This window comes from Salvelinus alpinus, chromosome 11 (assembly GCF_045679555.1).
Source record: "Salvelinus alpinus chromosome 11, SLU_Salpinus.1, whole genome shotgun sequence".
Lineage (NCBI taxonomy): Eukaryota > Metazoa > Chordata > Actinopteri > Salmoniformes > Salmonidae > Salvelinus > Salvelinus alpinus.
In genome coordinates this window covers 54692591-54716657 of record NC_092096.1, presented here as the reverse complement: position 1 = coordinate 54716657, position 24067 = coordinate 54692591, and the positions used below count along the sequence as shown (strand labels likewise).

General features: G+C 52.3%; 1 protein-coding gene across 1 annotated transcript in view; it reads left to right on the top strand.

Moving 5' to 3' along the window:
• Nucleotides 1-24067, top strand: part of dnah2 (dynein, axonemal, heavy chain 2) — a 234077-nt gene that overhangs the window by 140713 nt on the left and 69297 nt on the right. The window contains exons 42-45 of the mRNA XM_071331387.1: nt 15662-15779; nt 21217-21353; nt 21534-21671; nt 21961-22119. Of these exons, the coding sequence (XP_071187488.1) occupies nt 15662-15779; nt 21217-21353; nt 21534-21671; nt 21961-22119 (552 nt within the window). The remainder of the gene's footprint in view (nt 1-15661; nt 15780-21216; nt 21354-21533; nt 21672-21960; nt 22120-24067) is intronic.

Below are 24067 nucleotides of genomic sequence, written 5' to 3'. Positions count from 1 at the left end.
CTGTCTACCCTACCTGCACTCACCTGCTCTGTCTACCCTGCCTGCACTCACCTGCTCTGTTTACCCTTCCTGCACTCACCTGCTCTGTCTACCCTACCTGCACTCACCTGCTCTGTCTACCCAGCTGCACTCACCTGCTCTGTCTACCCTACCTGCACTCACCTGCTCTGTATACCCTACCTGTACTCACCTGCTCTGTCTACCCTGCCTGCACTCACCTGCTCTGTCTACCCTGCCTGCACTCACCTGCTCTGTTTACCCTGCCTGCACTCACCTGCTCTGTTTACCCTACCTGCACTCACTTTCTCTGTCTACCCTACCTGCACTCACCTGCTCTGTTTACCCTACCTGCACTCACCTGCTCTGTTTACCCTACCTGCACTCACCTGCTCTGTTTACCCTACCTGCACTCACCTGCTCTGTCTACACTACCTGCTCTGTTTACCCTACCTGCACTCACCTGCTCTGTCTACCCTACCTGCACTCACCTGCTCTGTCTACCCTACCTGCACTCACCTGCTCTGTTTACCCTGCCTGCACTCACCTGCTCTGTTTACCCTACCTGCACTCATCTGCTCTGTCCACCCTACCTGCACTCACCTGCTCTGTCTACCCTGCCTGCACTCATCTGCTCTGTCTACCCTACCTGCACTCACCTGCTCTGTCTACACTACCTGCTCTGTCTACCCTACCTGCACTCACCTGCTCTGTCTACCCTACCTGCACTCACCTGCTCTGTCTACCCTACCTGCACTCACCTGCTCTGTCTACACTACCTGCACTCACCTGCTCTGTCTACCCTACTTGCACTCACCTGCTCTGTCTACCCTACCTGCACTCACCTGCTCTGTCTACACTACCTGCTCTGTCTACCCTACCTGCACTCACCTGCTCTGTCTACCCTACCTGCACTCACCTGCTCTGTCTACCCTACCTGCACTCACCTGCTCTGTCTACCCTGCCTGCACTCACCTGCTATGTCTACCCTACCTGCACTCACCTGCTCTGTCTACACTACCTGCTCTGTCTACCCTACCTGCACTCACCTGCTCTGTTTACCCTACCTGCACTCACCTGCTCTGTCTACCCTACCTGCACTCACCTGCTCTGTCTACCCTGCCTGCACTCACCTGCTCTGTCTACCCAGCTGCACTCACCTGCTCTGTCTACCCTACCTGCACTCACCTGCTCTGTATACCCTACCTGTACTCACCTGCTCTGTCTACCCTGCCTGCACTCACCTGCTCTGTCTACCCTGCCTGCACTCACCTGCTCTGTTTACCCTGCCTGCACTCACCTGCTCTGTTTACCCTACCTGCACTCACTTTCTCTGTCTACCCTACCTGCACTCACCTGCTCTGTTTACCCTACCTGCACTCACCTGCTCTGTTTACCCTACCTGCACTCACCTGCTCTGTTTACCCTACCTGCACTCACCTGCTCTGTCTACACTACCTGCTCTGTTTACCCTACCTGCACTCACCTGCTCTGTCTACCCTACCTGCACTCACCTGCTCTGTCTACCCTACCTGCACTCACCTGCTCTGTTTACCCTGCCTGCACTCACCTGCTCTGTTTACCCTACCTGCACTCATCTGCTCTGTCCACCCTACCTGCACTCACCTGCTCTGTCTACCCTGCCTGCACTCATCTGCTCTGTCTACCCTACCTGCACTCACCTGCTCTGTCTACACTACCTGCTCTGTCTACCCTACCTGCACTCACCTGCTCTGTCTACCCTACCTGCACTCACCTGCTCTGTCTACCCTACCTGCACTCACCTGCTCTGTCTACACTACCTGCACTCACCTGCTCTGTCTACCCTACTTGCACTCACCTGCTCTGTCTACCCTACCTGCACTCACCTGCTCTGTCTACACTACCTGCTCTGTCTACCCTACCTGCACTCACCTGCTCTGTCTACCCTACCTGCACTCACCTGCTCTGTCTACCCTACCTGCACTCACCTGCTCTGTCTACCCTGCCTGCACTCACCTGCTATGTCTACCCTACCTGCACTCACCTGCTCTGTCTACACTACCTGCTCTGTCTACCCTACCTGCACTCACCTGCTCTGTTTACCCTACCTGCACTCACCTGCTCTGTCTACCCTACCTGCACTCACCTGCTCTGTCTACCCTGCCTGCACTCACCTGCTCTGTTTACCCTGCCTGCACTCACCTGCTCTGTCTACCCTACCTGCACTCACCTGCTCTGTCTACACTACCTGCTCTGTCTACCATACCTGCACTCACCTGCTCTGTCTACCCTACCTGCACTCACCTGCTCTGTCTACCCTACCTGCACTCACCTGCTCTGTCTACCATGCCTGCACTCACCTGCTCTGTTTACCCTGCCTGCACTCACCTGCTCTGTCTACCCTACCTGCACTCACCTGCTCTGTCTACACTACCTGCTCTGTCTACACTACCTGTACTCACCTGCTCTGTCTACACTACCTGCACTCACCTGCTCTGTCTACACTACCTGCACTCACCTGCTCTGTCTACACTACCTGCACTCACCTGCTCTGTCTACACTACCTGCACTCACCTGCTCTGTTTACCCTGCCTGCACTCACCTGCTCTGTCTACCCTACCTGCACTCACCTGCTCTGTCTACCCTACCTGCACTCACCTGCTCTGTTTACCCTGCCTGCACTCACCTGCTCTGTCTACCCTACCTGCACTCACCTGCTCTGTCTACCCTACCTGCACTCACCTGCTCTGTCTACCCTACCTGCACTCACCTGCTCTGTCTACCCTACCTGCACTCACCTGCTCTGTCTACCCTACCTGCACTCACCTGCTCTGTTTACCCTGCCTGCACTCACCTGCTCTGTCTACCCTGCCTGCACTCACCTGCTCTGTTTACCCTGCCTGCACTCACCTGCTCTGTTTACCCTGCCTGCACTCACCTGCTCTGTTTACCCTACCTGCACTCACCTGCTCTGTCTACCCTACCTGCACTCACCTGCTCTGTCTACCCTACCTGCACTCACCTGCTCTGTTTACCCTGCCTGCACTCACCTGCTCTGTTTACCCTACCTGCACTCACCTGCTCTGTCTACCCTATCTGCACTCACCTGCTCTGTCTACCCTACCTGCACTCACCTGCTCTGTCTACCCTACCTGCACTCACCTGCTCTGTCTACCCTACCTGCACTCACCTGCTCTGTCTACCCTGCCTGCACTCACCTGCTCTGTTTACCCTTCCTGCACTCACCTGCTCTGTCTACCCTACCTGCACTCACCTGCTCTGTCTACACTACCTGCTCTGTCTACCCTACCTGCACTCACCTGCTCTGTCTACCCTACCTGCACTCACCTGCTCTGTCTACCCTACCTGCACTCACCTGCTCTGTCTACACTACCTGCACTCACCTGCTCTGTCTACCCTACTTGCACTCACCTGCTCTGTCTACCCTACCTGCACTCACCTGCTCTGTCTACACTACCTGCTCTGTCTACCCTACCTGCACTCACCTGCTCTGTCTACCCTACCTGCACTCACCTGCTCTGTCTACCCTACCTGCACTCACCTGCTCTGTCTACCCTGCCTGCACTCACCTGCTATGTCTACCCTGCCTGCACTCACCTGCTATGTCTACCCTACCTGCACTCACCTGCTCTGTCTACACTACCTGCTCTGTCTACCCTACCTGCACTCACCTGCTCTGTTTACCCTACCTGCACTCACCTGCTCTGTCTACCCTACCTGCACTCACCTGCTCTGTCTACCCTGCCTGCACTCACCTGCTCTGTTTACCCTGCCTGCACTCACCTGCTCTGTCTACCCTACCTGCACTCACCTGCTCTGTCTACACTACCTGCTCTGTCTACCCTACCTGCACTCACCTGCTCTGTCTACCCTACCTGCACTCACCTGCTCTGTCTACCCTACCTGCACTCACCTGCTCTGTCTACCATGCCTGCACTCACCTGCTCTGTTTACCCTGCCTGCACTCACCTGCTCTGTCTACCCTACCTGCACTCACCTGCTCTGTCTACACTACCTGCTCTGTCTACACTACCTGTACTCACCTGCTCTGTCTACACTACCTGCACTCACCTGCTCTGTCTACACTACCTGCACTCACCTGCTCTGTCTACACTACCTGCACTCACCTGCTCTGTCTACACTACCTGCACTCACCTGCTCTGTTTACCCTGCCTGCACTCACCTGCTCTGTCTACCCTACCTGCACTCACCTGCTCTGTCTACCCTACCTGCACTCACCTGCTCTGTTTACCCTGCCTGCACTCACCTGCTCTGTCTACCCTACCTGCACTCACCTGCTCTGTCTACCCTACCTGCACTCACCTGCTCTGTCTACCCTACCTGCACTCACCTGCTCTGTCTACCCTACCTGCACTCACCTGCTCTGTCTACCCTACCTGCACTCACCTGCTCTGTTTACCCTGCCTGCACTCACCTGCTCTGTCTACCCTGCCTGCACTCACCTGCTCTGTTTACCCTGCCTGCACTCACCTGCTCTGTTTACCCTGCCTGCACTCACCTGCTCTGTTTACCCTACCTGCACTCACCTGCTCTGTCTACCCTACCTGCACTCACCTGCTCTGTCTACCCTACCTGCACTCACCTGCTCTGTTTACCCTGCCTGCACTCACCTGCTCTGTTTACCCTACCTGCACTCACCTGCTCTGTCTACCCTATCTGCACTCACCTGCTCTGTCTACCCTACCTGCACTCACCTGCTCTGTCTACCCTACCTGCACTCACCTGCTCTGTCTACCCTACCTGCACTCACCTGCTCTGTCTACCCTGCCTGCACTCACCTGCTCTGTTTACCCTTCCTGCACTCACCTGCTCTGTCTACCCTACCTGCACTCACCTGCTCTGTCTACCCAGCTGCACTCACCTGCTCTGTCTACCCTACCTGCACTCACCTGCTCTGTATACCCTACCTGTACTCACCTGCTCTGTCTACCCTGCCTGCACTCACCTGCTCTGTCTACCCTGCCTGCACTCACCTGCTCTGTTTACCCTGCCTGCACTCACCTGCTCTGTTTACCCTACCTGCACTCACTTGCTCTGTCTACCCTACCTGCACTCACCTGCTCTGTTTACCCTACCTGCACTCACCTGCTCTGTTTACCCTACCTGCACTCACCTGCTCTGTTTACCCTACCTGCACTCACCTGCTCTGTCTACACTACCTGCTCTGTTTACCCTACCTGCACTCACCTGCTCTGTCTACCCTACCTGCACTCACCTGCTCTGTCTACCCTACCTGCACTCACCTGCTCTGTTTACCCTGCCTGCACTCACCTGCTCTGTTTACCCTACCTGCACTCACCTGCTCTGTCTACCCTACCTGCACTCACCTGCTCTGTCTACCCTACGTGCACTCACCTGCTCTGTCTACCCTACCTGCACTCACCTGCTCTGTCTACCCTACCTGCACTCACCTGCTCTGTCTACCCTGCCTGCACTCACCTGCTCTGTTTACCCTTCCTGCACTCACCTGCTCTGTCTACCCTACCTGCACTCACCTGCTCTGTCTACCCTACCTGTACTCACCTGCTCTGTCTACCCAGCTGCACTCACCTGCTCTGTCTACCCTACCTGCACTCACCTGCTCTGTCTACCCTACCTGTACTCACCTGCTCTGTCTACCCAGCTGCACTCACCTGCTTTGTTTACCCTACCTGCACTCACTTGCTCTGTCTACCCTACCTGCACTCACCTGCTCTGTTTACCCTACCTGCACTCACCTGCTCTGTTTACCCTACCTGCACTCACCTGCTCTGTTTACCCTACCTGCACTCACCTGCTCTGTCTACACTACCTGCTCTGTTTACCCTACCTGCACTCACCTGCTCTGTCTACACTACCTGCTCTGTCTACACTACCTGCTCTGTCTACCCTACCTGCACTCACCTGCTCTGTCTACCCTACCTGCACTCACCTGCTCTGTCTACCCTACCTGTACTCACCTGCTCTGTCTACCCAGCTGCACTCACCTGCTCTGTCTACCCTGCCTGCACTCACCTGCTCTGTCTACCCTGCCTGCACTCACCTGCTCTGTTTACCCTGCCTGCACTCACCTGCTCTGTTTACCCTACCTGCACTCACTTGCTCTGTCTACCCTACCTGCACTCACCTGCTCTGTTTACCCTACCTGCACTCACCTGCTCTGTTTACCCTACCTGCACTCACCTGCTCTGTTTACCCTACCTGCACTCACCTGCTCTGTCTACACTACCTGCTCTGTTTACCCTACCTGCACTCACCTGCTCTGTCTACACTACCTGCTCTGTTGACCCTACCTGCACTCACCTGCTCTGTCTACACTACCTGCTCTGTTTACCCTACCTGCACTCACCTGCTCTGTCTACCCTACCTGCACTCACCTGCTCTGTCTACACTACCTGCACTCACCTGCTCTGTCTACCCTACTTGCACTCACCTGCTCTGTCTACCCTACCTGCACTCACCTGCTCTGTCTACACTACCTGCTCTGTCTACCCTACCTGCACTCACCTGCTCTGTCTACCCTACCTGCACTCACCTGCTCTGTCTACCCTACCTGCACTCACCTGCTCTGTCTACCCTGCCTGCACTCACCTGCTATGTCTACCCTACCTGCACTCACCTGCTCTGTCTACACTACCTGCTCTGTCTACCCTACCTGCACTCACCTGCTCTGTTTACCCTACCTGCACTCACCTGCTCTGTCTACCCTACCTGCACTCACCTGCTCTGTCTACCCTGCCTGCACTCACCTGCTCTGTTTACCCTGCCTGCACTCACCTGCTCTGTCTACCCTACCTGCACTCACCTGCTCTGTCTACACTACCTGCTCTGTCTACCATACCTGCACTCACCTGCTCTGTCTACCCTACCTGCACTCACCTGCTCTGTCTACCCTACCTGCACTCACCTGCTCTGTCTACCATGCCTGCACTCACCTGCTCTGTTTACCCTGCCTGCACTCACCTGCTCTGTCTACCCTACCTGCACTCACCTGCTCTGTCTACACTACCTGCTCTGTCTACACTACCTGTACTCACCTGCTCTGTCTACACTACCTGCACTCACCTGCTCTGTCTACACTACCTGCACTCACCTGCTCTGTCTACACTACCTGCACTCACCTGCTCTGTCTACACTACCTGCACTCACCTGCTCTGTTTACCCTGCCTGCACTCACCTGCTCTGTCTACCCTACCTGCACTCACCTGCTCTGTCTACCCTACCTGCACTCACCTGCTCTGTTTACCCTGCCTGCACTCACCTGCTCTGTCTACCCTACCTGCACTCACCTGCTCTGTCTACCCTACCTGCACTCACCTGCTCTGTCTACCCTACCTGCACTCACCTGCTCTGTCTACCCTACCTGCACTCACCTGCTCTGTCTACCCTACCTGCACTCACCTGCTCTGTTTACCCTGCCTGCACTCACCTGCTCTGTCTACCCTGCCTGCACTCACCTGCTCTGTTTACCCTGCCTGCACTCACCTGCTCTGTTTACCCTGCCTGCACTCACCTGCTCTGTTTACCCTACCTGCACTCACCTGCTCTGTCTACCCTACCTGCACTCACCTGCTCTGTCTACCCTACCTGCACTCACCTGCTCTGTTTACCCTGCCTGCACTCACCTGCTCTGTTTACCCTACCTGCACTCACCTGCTCTGTCTACCCTATCTGCACTCACCTGCTCTGTCTACCCTACCTGCACTCACCTGCTCTGTCTACCCTACCTGCACTCACCTGCTCTGTCTACCCTACCTGCACTCACCTGCTCTGTCTACCCTGCCTGCACTCACCTGCTCTGTTTACCCTTCCTGCACTCACCTGCTCTGTCTACCCTACCTGCACTCACCTGCTCTGTCTACACTACCTGCTCTGTCTACCCTACCTGCACTCACCTGCTCTGTCTACCCTACCTGCACTCACCTGCTCTGTCTACCCTACCTGCACTCACCTGCTCTGTCTACACTACCTGCACTCACCTGCTCTGTCTACCCTACTTGCACTCACCTGCTCTGTCTACCCTACCTGCACTCACCTGCTCTGTCTACACTACCTGCTCTGTCTACCCTACCTGCACTCACCTGCTCTGTCTACCCTACCTGCACTCACCTGCTCTGTCTACCCTACCTGCACTCACCTGCTCTGTCTACCCTGCCTGCACTCACCTGCTATGTCTACCCTGCCTGCACTCACCTGCTATGTCTACCCTACCTGCACTCACCTGCTCTGTCTACACTACCTGCTCTGTCTACCCTACCTGCACTCACCTGCTCTGTTTACCCTACCTGCACTCACCTGCTCTGTCTACCCTACCTGCACTCACCTGCTCTGTCTACCCTGCCTGCACTCACCTGCTCTGTTTACCCTGCCTGCACTCACCTGCTCTGTCTACCCTACCTGCACTCACCTGCTCTGTCTACACTACCTGCTCTGTCTACCCTACCTGCACTCACCTGCTCTGTCTACCCTACCTGCACTCACCTGCTCTGTCTACCCTACCTGCACTCACCTGCTCTGTCTACCATGCCTGCACTCACCTGCTCTGTTTACCCTGCCTGCACTCACCTGCTCTGTCTACCCTACCTGCACTCACCTGCTCTGTCTACACTACCTGCTCTGTCTACACTACCTGTACTCACCTGCTCTGTCTACACTACCTGCACTCACCTGCTCTGTCTACACTACCTGCACTCACCTGCTCTGTCTACACTACCTGCACTCACCTGCTCTGTCTACACTACCTGCACTCACCTGCTCTGTTTACCCTGCCTGCACTCACCTGCTCTGTCTACCCTACCTGCACTCACCTGCTCTGTCTACCCTACCTGCACTCACCTGCTCTGTTTACCCTGCCTGCACTCACCTGCTCTGTCTACCCTACCTGCACTCACCTGCTCTGTCTACCCTACCTGCACTCACCTGCTCTGTCTACCCTACCTGCACTCACCTGCTCTGTCTACCCTACCTGCACTCACCTGCTCTGTCTACCCTACCTGCACTCACCTGCTCTGTTTACCCTGCCTGCACTCACCTGCTCTGTCTACCCTGCCTGCACTCACCTGCTCTGTTTACCCTGCCTGCACTCACCTGCTCTGTTTACCCTGCCTGCACTCACCTGCTCTGTTTACCCTACCTGCACTCACCTGCTCTGTCTACCCTACCTGCACTCACCTGCTCTGTCTACCCTACCTGCACTCACCTGCTCTGTTTACCCTGCCTGCACTCACCTGCTCTGTTTACCCTACCTGCACTCACCTGCTCTGTCTACCCTATCTGCACTCACCTGCTCTGTCTACCCTACCTGCACTCACCTGCTCTGTCTACCCTACCTGCACTCACCTGCTCTGTCTACCCTACCTGCACTCACCTGCTCTGTCTACCCTGCCTGCACTCACCTGCTCTGTTTACCCTTCCTGCACTCACCTGCTCTGTCTACCCTACCTGCACTCACCTGCTCTGTCTACCCAGCTGCACTCACCTGCTCTGTCTACCCTACCTGCACTCACCTGCTCTGTATACCCTACCTGTACTCACCTGCTCTGTCTACCCTGCCTGCACTCACCTGCTCTGTCTACCCTGCCTGCACTCACCTGCTCTGTTTACCCTGCCTGCACTCACCTGCTCTGTTTACCCTACCTGCACTCACTTGCTCTGTCTACCCTACCTGCACTCACCTGCTCTGTTTACCCTACCTGCACTCACCTGCTCTGTTTACCCTACCTGCACTCACCTGCTCTGTTTACCCTACCTGCACTCACCTGCTCTGTCTACACTACCTGCTCTGTTGACCCTACCTGCACTCACCTGCTCTGTCTACCCTACCTGCACTCACCTGCTCTGTCTACCCTACCTGCACTCACCTGCTCTGTTTACCCTGCCTGCACTCACCTGCTCTGTTTACCCTACCTGCACTCACCTGCTCTGTCTACCCTACCTGCACTCACCTGCTCTGTCTACCCTACGTGCACTCACCTGCTCTGTCTACCCTACCTGCACTCACCTGCTCTGTCTACCCTACCTGCACTCACCTGCTCTGTCTACCCTGCCTGCACTCACCTGCTCTGTTTACCCTTCCTGCACTCACCTGCTCTGTCTACCCTACCTGCACTCACCTGCTCTGTCTACCCTACCTGTACTCACCTGCTCTGTCTACCCAGCTGCACTCACCTGCTCTGTCTACCCTACCTGCACTCACCTGCTCTGTCTACCCTACCTGTACTCACCTGCTCTGTCTACCCAGCTGCACTCACCTGCTTTGTTTACCCTACCTGCACTCACTTGCTCTGTCTACCCTACCTGCACTCACCTGCTCTGTTTACCCTACCTGCACTCACCTGCTCTGTTTACCCTACCTGCACTCACCTGCTCTGTTTACCCTACCTGCACTCACCTGCTCTGTCTACACTACCTGCTCTGTTTACCCTACCTGCACTCACCTGCTCTGTCTACACTACCTGCTCTGTCTACACTACCTGCTCTGTCTACCCTACCTGCACTCACCTGCTCTGTCTACCCTACCTGCACTCACCTGCTCTGTCTACCCTACCTGTACTCACCTGCTCTGTCTACCCAGCTGCACTCACCTGCTCTGTCTACCCTGCCTGCACTCACCTGCTCTGTCTACCCTGCCTGCACTCACCTGCTCTGTTTACCCTGCCTGCACTCACCTGCTCTGTTTACCCTACCTGCACTCACTTGCTCTGTCTACCCTACCTGCACTCACCTGCTCTGTTTACCCTACCTGCACTCACCTGCTCTGTTTACCCTACCTGCACTCACCTGCTCTGTTTACCCTACCTGCACTCACCTGCTCTGTCTACACTACCTGCTCTGTTTACCCTACCTGCACTCACCTGCTCTGTCTACACTACCTGCTCTGTTGACCCTACCTGCACTCACCTGCTCTGTCTACACTACCTGCTCTGTTTACCCTACCTGCACTCACCTGCTCTGTCTACACTACCTGCTCTGTCTACACTACCTGCTCTGTCTACCCTACCTGCACTCACCTGCTCTGTCGACCCTACCTGCACTCACCTGCTCTGTTTACCCTACCTGCACTCACCTGCTCTGTTTACCCTGCTGCACTCACCTGCTCTGTTTACCCTACCTGCACTCACTTGCTCTGTCTACCCTACCTGCACTCACCTGCTCTGTTTACCCTACCTGCACTCACCTGCTCTGTTTACCCTACCTGCACTCACTTGCTCTGTCTACCCTACCTGCACTCACCTGCTCTGTTTACCCTACCTGCACTCACCTGCTCTGTTTACCCTACCTGCACTCACCTGCTCTGTTAACCCTACCTGCACTCACCTGCTCTGTCTACACTACCTGCTCTGTTTACCCTACCTGCACTCACCTGCTCTGTCTACACTACCTGCTCTGTCTACACTACCTGCTCTGTCTACCCTACCTGCACTCACCTGCTCTGTCTACCCTACCTGCACTCACCTGCTCTGTCTACCCTACCTGTACTCACCTGCTCTGTCTACCCAGCTGCACTCACCTGCTCTGTCTACCCTGCCTGCACTCACCTGCTCTGTCTACCCTGCCTGCACTCACCTGCTCTGTTTACCCTGCCTGCACTCACCTGCTCTGTTTACCCTACCTGCACTCACTTGCTCTGTCTACCCTACCTGCACTCACCTGCTCTGTTTACCCTACCTGCACTCACCTGCTCTGTTTACCTTACCTGCACTCACCTGCTCTGTTTACCCTACCTGCACTCACCTGCTCTGTCTACACTACCTGCTCTGTTTACCCTACCTGCACTCACCTGCTCTGTCTACACTACCTGCTCTGTTTACCCTACCTGCACTCACCTGCTCTGTCTACACTACCTGCTCTGTTGACCCTACCTGCACTCACCTGCTCTGTCTACACTACCTGCTCTGTTTACCCTACCTGCACTCACCTGCTCTGTCTACACTACCTGCTCTGTCTACACTACCTTCTCTGTCTACCCTACCTGCACTCACCTTTTCTGTCGACCCTACCTGCACTCACCTGCTCTGTCTACCCTACCTGTACTCACCTGCTCTGTCTACCCAGCTGCACTCACCTGCTCTGTCTACCCTGCCTGCACTCATCTGCTCTGTCTACCCTGCCTGCACTCACCTGCTCTGTTTACCCTGCCTGCACTCACCTGCTCTGTTTACCCTACCTGCACTCACTTGCTCTGTCTACCCTACCTGCACTCACCTGCTCTGTCTACACTACCTGCTCTGTTTACCCTACCTGCACTCACCTGCTCTGTCTACACTACCTGCTCTGTTTACCCTACCTGCACTCACCTGCTCTGTCTACACTACCTGCTCTGTTTACCCTACCTGCACTCACCTGCTCTGTCTACACTACCTGCTCTGTTTACCCTACCTGCACTCACCTGCTCTGTCTACACTACCTGCTCTGTTTACCCTACCTGCACTCACCTGCTCTGTCTACACTACCTGCTCTGTTTACCCTACCTGCACTCACCTGCTCTGTCTACACTACCTGCTCTGTCTACACTACCTTCTCTGTCTACCCTACCTGCACTCACCTTTTCTGTCGACCCTACCTGCACTCACCTGCTCTGTCTACCCTACCTGTACTCACCTGCTCTGTCTACCCAGCTGCACTCACCTGCTCTGTCTACCCTGCCTGCACTCATCTGCTCTGTCTACCCTGCCTGCACTCACCTGCTCTGTTTACCCTGCCTGCACTCACCTGCTCTGTTTACCCTACCTGCACTCACTTGCTCTGTCTACCCTACCTGCACTCACCTGCTCTGTCTACACTACCTGCTCTGTTTACACTACCTGCACTCACCTGCTCTGTCTACACTACCTGCTCTGTTTACCCTACCTGCACTCACCTGCTCTGTCTACACTACCTGCTCTGTTTACCCTACCTGCACTCACCTGCTCTGTCTACACTACCTGCTCTGTTTACCCTACCTGCACTCACCTGCTCTGTCTACACTACCTGCTCTGTTTACCCTACCTGCACTCACCTGCTCTGTCTACACTACCTGCTCTGTTTACCCTACCTGCACTCACCTGCTCTGTCTACACTCCCTGCTCTGTTTACCCTACCTGCACTCACCTGCTCTGTCTACACTACCTGCTCTGTTTACACTACCTGCACTCACCTGCTCTGTCTACACTACCTGCTCTGTTTACACTACCTGTCTAGGCTGCCTCATTAGTTACTGTTGTTTTCACGTTCTCATGCATACTTCAACAGGTGTGTCAATAGCAAGGTCCCCTGGAATGTAAAATCAACAGGCTTGGCTCTAGATGACACCTATCTAAACACACTTCACATTGTTTGGGAGATCAGACATAATATCACTATGATCCAAGGGTTCATTTTCACAAGTTGCTTTCATTTCAGCGCATCTCATTTGTAAACATTTCAACTGTATTAAATTATTCGTTTTTTCTTCTTCAATTCCCCATAAAATGAACACCCATCAAAATAAAGGTCTCTTTCTCTCTTGTGATGTACAGTGGGGAGAACAAGTATTTGATACACTGCCGATTTTGAAGGTTTTCCTACTTACAAAGCATGTAGAGGTCTGTAATTTTTATCATAGGTACACTTCAACTGTGAGAGACGGAATCTAAAACAAAAATCCCAAAAATCACATTGTATGATTTTTAAGTAATTAATTTGCATTTTATTGCATGACATAAGTATTTGATCACCTACCAACCAGTAAGAATTCCAGCTCTCACAGACCTGTTAGTTTTTCTTTAAGAAGCCCTCCTGTTCTCCACTCATTACCTGTATTAACTGCACCTGTTTGAACTTGTTACCTGTATAAAAGACACCTGTACACACACTCAATCAAACAGACTCCAATCTCTCCACAATGGCCAAGACCAGAGAGCTGTGTAAGGACATCAGGGATAAAATTGTAGACCTGCACAAGGCTGGGATGGGCTACAGGACAATAGGCAAGCAGCTTGGTGAGAAGGCAACAACTGTTGGCGCAATTATTAGAAAATGGAAGAAGTTGAAGATGACGGTCAACCACCCTCGGTCTGGGGCTCCATGCAAGATCTCACCTCGTGGGGCATCAATGATCATGAGGAATGTGAGGGATCAGCCCAGAACTACACGGCAGGACCTGGTCAATGACCTGAAGAGAGCTGGGACCACAGTCTCAAAGAAAACCATTAGTAACACACTACGCCGTCATGGATTAAAATCCTGCAGCGCACGCAAGGTCCCCCTGCTCAAGCCAGCACATGTCCAGGCCCGTCTGAAGTTTGCCAATGACCATCTGGATGATCCAGAGGAGGAATGGGAGAAGGTCATGTGGTCTGATGAGACAAAAATAGAGCTTTTTGGTCTAAACTCCACTCGCCGTGTTTGGAGGAAGAAGAAGGTTGAGTACAACCCCAAGAACACCCTCCCAACCGTGAAGCATGGAGGTGGAAACATCATTCTTTGGGGATGCTTTTCTGCAAAGGGGACAGGACGACTGCACCATATTGAGGGGAGGATGGATGGGGCCATGTATCGCGAGATCTTGGCCAAAAACCTCCTTCCCTCAGTAAGAGCATTGAAGATGGGTCGTGGCTGGATCTTCCAGCATGACAACGACCCGAAACACACAGCCAGGGCAACTAAGGAGTGGCTCCGTAAGAAGCATCTCAAGGTCCTGGAGTGGCCTAGCCAGTCTCCAGACCTGAACCCAATAGAAAATCTTTGGAGGGAGCTGAAAGTCCGTATTGCCCAGCGACAGCCCCGAAACCTGAAGGATCTGGAGAAGGTCTGTATGGAGGAGTGGGCCAAAATCCCTGCTGCAGTGTGTGCAAACCTGGTCAATAACTACAGGAAACGTATGATCTTTGTAATTGCAAACAAAGGTTTCTGTACCAAATATTAAGTTCTGCTTTTCTGATGTATCAAATACTTATGTCATGCAATAAAATGCAAATTAATTACTTAAAAATCATACAATGTGATTTTCTGGATTTTTGTTTTAGATTCCGTCTCTCACAGTTGAAGTGTACCTATGATAAAAATTACAGACCTCTACATGCTTTGTAAGTTGGAAAACCTGCAAAATCGGCAGTGTATCAAATACTTGTTCTCCCCACTGTAAGTGTCGAGACGGTGCGTTAAATCCCAGCTTTAGCGTTCTTATAGACTCAACAGAAAGACCATTCCGTTGAGCCCATTTCGGCCGTTACCGGGGTGTGTTTGACAGGTCATTACAAACGTTTCCGCGGTCGTAAAGTTAACGGGGGAAAGACAACAGGCACAAGCGAGAGTACGAAAGAGTAAAATGAAAGCAGTCAATCCGGCGAGATTTAAGTGACAAGTGGATTTTGCCCCCCCTCAAACACAGGAACTAGATGGTTGAAAAAGACAAATCCTCAGGTGGGCGGGGCATGCACGTTGCTATTCCATGCAGCCACGCGATATCAACATGTCCCCTCTCTCGCTGTCTGTCCGTGTCTTTCTCTCTCTTGTCATTCTGTAACCCCTACACCCTCCCTCCTTGTCCACTTTTAGGGCAACTCTAAAATAACAACCTTTTCCCCTTAAGTTAGTGCATAATATGGAGAATAGAGTGTCGTTTGAGACTTATTTATGCTCTCACTGATTGACCTCGTCACCCTTGACCTTTACCTGTGACCTGTGTGTGCCCGCCATGCAGGAATGCCCTCTGAACCCCAAGGCGGTGAGCCTCGGGGAGCTGTATGGAGAATACGACCTGTCCACCAACGAGTGGACTGACGGGGTGCTCTCCTCCCTCATGAGAGGGGCCTGCGCAGGTACTGGACATTCATTATACAGATAGCAGACCTGGGTTCAAAAATCATTTCAAATACTTTAGCTGTGGTTGATTGATCTTGCCTGGCGCAATGGAACCAATAGTAAAGTCCCAGGAGTGCGAGCCCCGCCCATCTGGCACCCTTGGCAGGATAAAGCAAACGCTCCAATTATTTGAAAGGATTCGAGTAGTGTTTGAACCCCGATATGGGATTTCTATTACAGTAGACCAGAGACTGTCCTCAATGTCACTCATTGTCCACTAGACTTCCACTCACATGTTGTTGTTCCAGGCCTGAATCAGTTCCTGATTAGAGGGGAAGGATGAAAGCCAACAGTGGTGGGAATTGAATAGCCCTGGCTCTGTAGGCTTTAGTTGGGGAGAGCAGTCATACCATCGAAATATAGACGTATGTGGGAGACTGAGAGCCCAGGGCACTTTTAACATCTAGAGCAGGAGTGGGCAGCTGGCGACCCGCAGGCCGAATGACCCCCCTTTTGTACCAATTTCACCCCCCCAAAAAAAACGTATTATTGAGAGTTAATAATAGAATAAACAAGGTGCAATTTAAAAACGTGGTCGTGCATCAGCAGTCAGTCAATTAGCCCATGTCAGCAAAACATTTGTAGTAAGTTGGTCTAGCATCCAGCTATCTGAACTTGTAGTAAGCATGGTCGATTTACCGGCCAGTTATAGTATGAAACATTTCAAACATTTGCCTCCACCCTATGGCAAAATGTGTAGAATTGCAGGACATTCGCTGTAAAACTGCTAATTTTCCTCTCCGTGCCATAGCAAAACGAGTAGAAAGTCATGAAATTAGTTCTAAAATTGCTAAATCTTCTCTCTGGCCCATGGCAGATTGTGTAGAATTACAGCAAACTGACTTTAAAACTGCAACATTTTCTCTGCGTCTATGGCAAAATTGCAGGAAATGAGCTTTAAAACGCTTTCCTCAGAGGGTGGGGGGTATAGATATGAGTATGCAGACCCACGAGCCACTGCGGCCCTTCGTGATGAGTTCAGTTTGTTTGTAGCCCCCCCCCCCCCCCCCCATCAAATTTTCCCATCCCTGAGAGAGAGAGAGAGAGAGAGAGAGAGAGAGAGAGAGAGAGAGAGAGAGAGAGAGAGAGAGAGAGAGAGAGAGAGAGATGTCATGTGGCCTGAAATTGAAAGTGAGGTATGTGTGCTGCATCACTCCCTAGTCCTTGGTTCCTCTGGCAATCTAAGTCTTGGGAGAGAGAGAGAGAGAGAGAGAGAGAGAGAGAGAGAGAGAGAGAGAGAGAGAGAGACCATGGCATAGAAAACAACCTGCAACAAAGAGGTAGAGAGAGAGAAACGCTTTTCTCATACAGCTGCATCCTGCCCATCAGAATCACCCCGGCAGCCCGCCACTCTGGAATCCTGCCTTCTCTCTCTCTCCGCTCTCTTTATCCCTCCATGTCGCCAGCCATTACAGAGAGCTGTTACCTTCTCCTCCTTCCATTCTCAGCGCCTCTCCTCCTTTCGGTCGCTCCTATCTCCTCCCCTCCTCTCCTCTCTTCTCCTACCCCCCTCATCTCCCCCTCCCTCTCCTCCCTTTCCTCTCGTCAACCCTCCTGTGCTTGCCTCCCTCTCATCTCCTCTCCTCTTCTATTCTCTTCCCTATCATCTCCCCCTCTCTCCTCTCCCCTCCCTCCTCCCTCTCTTCTCCTCCCCTCTCCTCTACTCACCCTCCTCCCGCTCCTCTCCTCCCCCTCCTCTCCTCTCCTCTCCTCCCTCTCCAGTCCTGTAGCAACACAGCAGAAGACAGACACTACTGTTTCATCTGCTGCCTCCCTCTCTCTCCCCCACTCCCTCGCTCTCCCCCTCTCTCTCTCCCCCTCTCTACCTCTCCAGCTCTGCAGTCCCTCTGCTCCACAGTGCGTGTACTGCTCACTGGAGATACAGGAGGGAGTAGGCACTCAAGGCCAAACTCCAGGCCTCGTTCAACACACACACACACACCGCTGGCACACGCCTCTGTCCCAGTAGAACACACACTCACAAGCATGTACAAACAAGTGCCGTACACACAAACACACAAACACACACATGTTTGCACACACACTCACACCAGGAATCCACTAAGAGGGAAAGTGTTTGTTCATTTGCCCTATTTTTGTATTTCTTCATTAATCACACAAACGAGTCCACCATTCTTTCATCAGTTCACCATGGCACACCCACCATTTTGTCACCAAGCGTTTCAATAGGATTAAATGTCACACTGTGTTCTTTCTGTGTTCGCCAAACCCAGTTCTCCTCCCCTGTGGGTCCAGCCCACACTCACTCTGTCCTACTATATAACTGGTCCCTGTCCCTGCTGATTCTGTCCCTCTCTCTCTCTCTCTCTCTCTCTCTCTCTCTCTCCCTTCTCTCTCCCTCTCTCCCTTCCCTCTCTCTCCCTTCTCTCTCTCCCTTCTCTCTCTCTCCCTTCTCTCTCTCTCCCTTCTCTCTCTCTCCCTTATCTCTCTCCCTTCTCTCTCTCTCTCTCCCTTCTCTCTCTCTCCCTTCTCTCTCCCTCTCTCCCTTCCCTCTCTCTCCCTTCTCTCTCTCCCTTCTCTCTCTCTCTCTTCTCTCTCTCTCCCTTCTCTCTCTCTCCCTTCTCTCTCCCTTCTCTCTCTCTCTCTCCCTTCTCTCTCTCTCTCACCTCTCTCTCTACTCTCCCTCTCTCCCTTCCCTCTCTCTCCCTTCTCTCCCTCCCTTCTCTCTCTTTCTCCCTCTCCCTTCTCTCTCTCCCTTCTCTCTCTCTCTCCCTCTCTTTCTCCCTTCACTCTCTCTCCCTTCTCTCTCTCTCTCCCTTCTCTCTCCCCCTCCCTTCTCTCTTCCTCTCCCTTCTCTCTCTCTCTCTCTCTCTCTCCCTTCTCTCTCTCTCTCTCTCTCTCTCTCCCTTCTCTCTCCCCCTTCTCTCTCTCCCTTCTCTCTCTCTCTCCCCCTTCTCTTTCTCTCTCTCTTCTCTCCTTCCTCTCTCTCTCTGCACACTGATGCAGAGAGACGGTGTGAGTCTCCACTCTGAGCGGCTGTTAAGCTGTGTAGCTCGTCACAGGACCACACACTCATACGGTACGTCAGTGCCTATACTCATATAGACTGATTCCATCTATTCTTTGCTTCTGAATGACCTCAAATGGAAGTTAACCTCGTCCCTCCACTCTCCACCTTCACGGATCTCTCTGGTTTCCCCTTTTCCATCCCATTGCCCATTTTGTGCCCCTATATATCCACCATTTATTCATTTCAGTGTCTGTTCCTAATCTCTTCCCCCTCCATTGCCTCTTTGTCTTTCCATGCCCCAGTACCTTCTTCCTGGGTGCCCTTCGTTGTGGAAGTGTTCCATACAGCATATCCTGGGCTCCCAGCCTTTAGCCAACACCCTGGTTGCTCCCTCCTCCCCATCAGTCCCAAGTCTCTGTCTCAGGGAGAGCTGTACGGTTGCTATGTCCTGGGCTACAGCGAGTGGAAGGACGGAGTGCTCTCTGCTGCCGTGTGAGAGGCCTGCGCAGGTTGTGATGCTGCGCCGTGTGCTCGACCAATCCCACACCCGCTGTCCGCTTTGCCTCCCGCCTGGTTTTCTTTTCACCTTCTGTCCTTCCATCCCTGACGTCTTATTTTCCAGCCCATATCATCATCCTGGGTTATATTGCCACATCCTTGTCTTTAGATCTTAGTGTGGATTGTTCTTTTGCTCTTCCATCTTTATTTATTTTATTTTTTAAATAAAAATATATATATATATTTTTTTTAATACCCCTTTTTCTCCCCAATTTCGTGGTGTCCAATTGGTAGTTACAGTCTTGTCTCATCTCTGCAACTCCCTTACGGACTCGGGAGACACGAAGGTCGAGAGCAATGCGTCCTCCGAAACACAACCCAACCAAGCCACACTGCTTCTTGACACAACGCCCACTTAACCCGGAAGCCAGCCGCACCAATGTGTCGGAGGAAACACCATACACCTGGTGACCGTGTCAGCGTGCACAGCGCCCGGCCCGCCACAGGAGTCGCTAGTGCGCGATGGGACAAGGACATCCCTGCTGGCCAAACCCTCGCCTAACCCGGACGACGCTAGGCCAATTGTCCACCGCCCCATGTGCCTCGCGGTCGCGGACAGCTGCGACAGAGCCTGGACTCGAACCCGGATCTCTAGTGGCACAGCTTAGACCACTGCACCACTCATTCTTTTATCAATCAGGATGTGCAGTTCAGTTCTCTCCTTCCCATCTGCTGTTTGTCTATGTTCTCTCCCTCTTTTTTCTCCCTCCCTCCCTCCCTCCCTCCCTCCCTCCCTCCCTCCCTCCCTCCCTCCCTCCCTCTCCCTTTATGAAGTGGAGAATCAGCCCAGAGGACATGTGGCAGTTTGCTCTGCTGTCTGTGTTTGTGTTTGTGTGTGTGTGTGTGTGACAGGTTTGATGATGGTGGTGTGTGGTTAACCACTGGACAGCCAGTGGGGCTGCTGTGTCTCTCTCTCTCTGTCTCGCATATCAAGAGTGTTGAACCAGATGGTTGTGTACTGTGGTTTGGTGAATAAGTTGCATATGGCAGAGTAGATAAAAGGGGCTGCGTTTCAAACTCAAAAGTAGACAGCCCTCAGCCCTAAACCCTCAGCACTTGAATGACGTTTTACATCGTCACATCCGAGTGTACCTTAAATGTCCCTTGCCCAAGCGAGGGAGAGTGATGATCGGAGAGGTGGAAATCTAGAAGTTGAGCTGAAAAACAACCAAGCTAATGCTATTAATGTAGCTAGCCAGCTAACGTAGCTCTCTAGCACTCCTGTCAGGTAGCTAGCTACAGTAACCTATAGCTGGCTAGCTAGTTTTCTAGTCATTTATTCCAATACATTTCAGAATTCCCCAAAAATGTGTTTAGGAATCTAGCTACGTTTTATAAGCTCCTCACTACGAGACTAAGCCATTTTGCCAACGCTAAAGTCAATATTGTCCATATATATATTTATTTATTTTGGCAAGCAAGCTTCATAATTCTGTCTGACATGCCGAAAATGCAGCCGTGTTGATTGAATTTGACACTTTGCGGCCACCGGAGTTTGACACGTGACTACAGATTGCGTTGACTGGTGGGTCATATTAACCCCACAAGTGATCAAAGTTCTTCATTCACTCCCTCGAGCGAAATCGAGAGGCGAGGGGGGCAACGTTTCTGAATTGGACCTCCACTTAAGATGGCAATCAAACTGCATCCGGTTTCGACGGGGATTTCCCCAAGGGAAAGTGACTAGGACGAGGGCCGAGGGGGGTACAAATAATGAGTCAATGAGATTGACGATGACACAGTTTGTGTTGTGATTTGCGCGTGTATGTCTACGTACGTGCATGCGTGTGTGTCCGCCCCACTCTTAACCTCGTCCCCCTCCCAACCTTGTCCCCCTCCCTCCTTCCCACTGCCCCTGCGCCCAGATGAGAAGCCCGATGAGAAGTGGATCGTTTTTGACGGCCCGGTGGACACTCTGTGGATCGAGAGCATGAACTCTGTCATGGACGACAACAAGGTTCTCACTCTCATCAACGGAGAGAGAATATCCATGCCAGAACAGGTGACATGCAAGTGCACACACACACACACACACACAAACACACAGACACGTCTGCATTCAAAATGATATACGACAAATACCGTAGTACAGTAACTACCATCTGTAAGTTCTTATCTACAGTAATTAGGATCACAACGTAGGACCGTTACAGTATCATCTTATTTTGTATTGTGTGCGTAGGTGTCTCTGTTGTTTGAGTGTGAGGACCTGTCCCAGGCTTCCCCAGCCACGGTGTCTCGCTGTGGGATGGTCTACAACGACTGCTCAGACCTGGGCTGGAAGCCCTACGTCCAGTCCTGGATGGACAAACGACAGAAGGTAACAGGCTAGCTGCACCACAGGTTTACCTACTGTATGAAGGTGCTCTGATTATTAACCCTTTCTATTCTCGTTCCTCTCTCCTCTCTCTCTCTTCCTTGCCCCGTCGGTCTCTCCCCTCATCTCTCTCTCCCTCTCTCTCCCTCCTTTCCTTCTGTCTCTCCTCTCCTTCCCTCTCTCCCCTTTTTGCCTTTTTGCTCGCACCCCACTCTCTCCCCCTTCTTCCTCTTTCTCTTCTCTCCCCCCCGCCCCTTTCTCTCTCTCTCTCCCTCCCTCCGTTTCCCTGCAGGTTGAAGTGGACTACCTGAAGCGGTTGTTTGATAAGTACACAGAGAAGACCATAGCGTTCAAGAAGCGCAGCTGTAAGGAGCTGGTGGCCATCACCGAGCTCAATGGAGTCTCCTCCCTCTGCCGCCTCTACGACTCACTGGCCACACCCGACAACGGGGTATGTACCATGGCAACCAACAGAAACAGTCTGGCAACACTAACTAATCATTTAATACTGGCAAATTTCTCTCCCTTAAGTTGACATGTGTAACTAACTGTTTATCTCAACGCCTCATTGAAGCACTGTACACGCAAAAAAATGCTGGGTTAAAAACAACCCATTTTGGGTTATTTGGTAACCCAGCGCTGGGTAAGTATTGGACAGAACACACCCTCGGATATTTTGACTCGACCGAGGCAACTGGGGAGGTCTCAGCCGGCTCATCACGCCTCAGCTGGTTCATCAGGTTTCTGCGCCTCAGCGGAGGCGACCGGTCCGCCCCGGATCCCCGGGATCATCCCTTTGATTGGCGTCCTGCGGCTGGAGCCGAACGCGCCGGGGAGGGGGTACCGTCACGTATGTTCTCTCTCCGGCGCTGTAGGTCGCCATGCTCCCGCGTCTCAGCGGGACTGACAGGTTTCCCGCACCTCAGCAGAGGTGACCGGTCCGCTCCTGATCCCCGGGATGGTCATTTTGGTCGACGTCCTGCGACTGGAGCCGCGTGTCGGGGAGGGGGTACTGTCACGTGTGCTCCCTGTCCGGCCTCTAGGTCACCAGGCTGCTCGTTATGGCGCACACCTGTCACCATCGTTACGAGCACCTGCGCATCATCAGACTCACCTGGACTCCATCACCTCCTCACCTGGACTCCATCACCTCCTTGACTACCTGCCCTATACAGTTGAAGTCGGAAGTTTACGTACACTTAGGTTGGCGTCATTAAAACTCGTTTTTCAACCACTCCACAAATTTCTTGTTAACAAACTATAGTTTTGGCAAGTTGGTTAGGACGTCTTCTTTGTGCACGACACAAGTAATTTTTCCAACAATTGTTTACAGACAGATTATTTCAGTTATAATTCACTGTATCACAATTCCAGTGGGTCAGAAAAAAGTGGGTCAGGAAAAGTGGGTCAGGAAAATTCCAGAAAATTGTCATGGCTTTAGAAGCTTCTGATAGGCTAATTGACATCATTTGAGTCAATTGGAGGTGTACTTGTGGATGTATTTCAAGGCCTACCTTCAAACTCAGTGCCTCTTTGCTTGAAATCATGGGAAAATCAAAAGAAATCAGCCAAGACCTCAGAAAATAAAATTGTAGACCTCCACAAGTCTGGTTCATCCTTGGGAGCAATTTCCAAACGCCTGAAGGTACCACGTTCACCTGTACAAACAATAGTATGCAAGTATAAACACCATGGGACCACGCAGCCGTCATACCGCTCAGGAAGGAGATACATTCTGTCTCCTAGAGATGAACGTACTTTGGTGCGAAAAGTGCAATTAATCCCAGAACAACAGCAAAGGACCTTGTGAAGATGCTGGAGGAAACAGGTACAAAAGTATCAATATCCACAGTAAAACAAGTCATATATTGACGTAACCTGAAAGGCTGCTCAACAAGGAAGAAGCCACTGCTCCAAAACTGCCATAAAAAGCCAGACTATGGTTTGCAACTGCACATGGGGACAAAGATCGTACTTTTGGAGAAATGTCCTCTGGTCTGATGAAACAAAAATAGAACTGTTTGGCCATAATGACCATCATTATGTTTGGAGGAAAAAGGGGGAGGCTTGCAAGCCGAAGAACACCATCCCAAGCGTGAAGCACGGGGGTGGCAGCATCATGTCTCTTGGGGTGCTTTGCTGCAGGAGGGACTGGTGCATCTCACAAAATAGATGGCATCATGTGAAGGAAAATTATGTTGATATAGTGAAGCAACGTCTCAAGACATCAGTCAGGAAGTTAAAGCTTGGTCGCAAATGGGTCTTCCAAATGGACAATGACCGCAAGCATTCTTCCAAAGTTGTGGCAAAATGGCTTAAGGACAACAAAGTCAAGGTATTGGAGTGGCCATCATAAAGCCCTGACCTCAATCCTACAGAACATTTGTGGGCAGAACTGA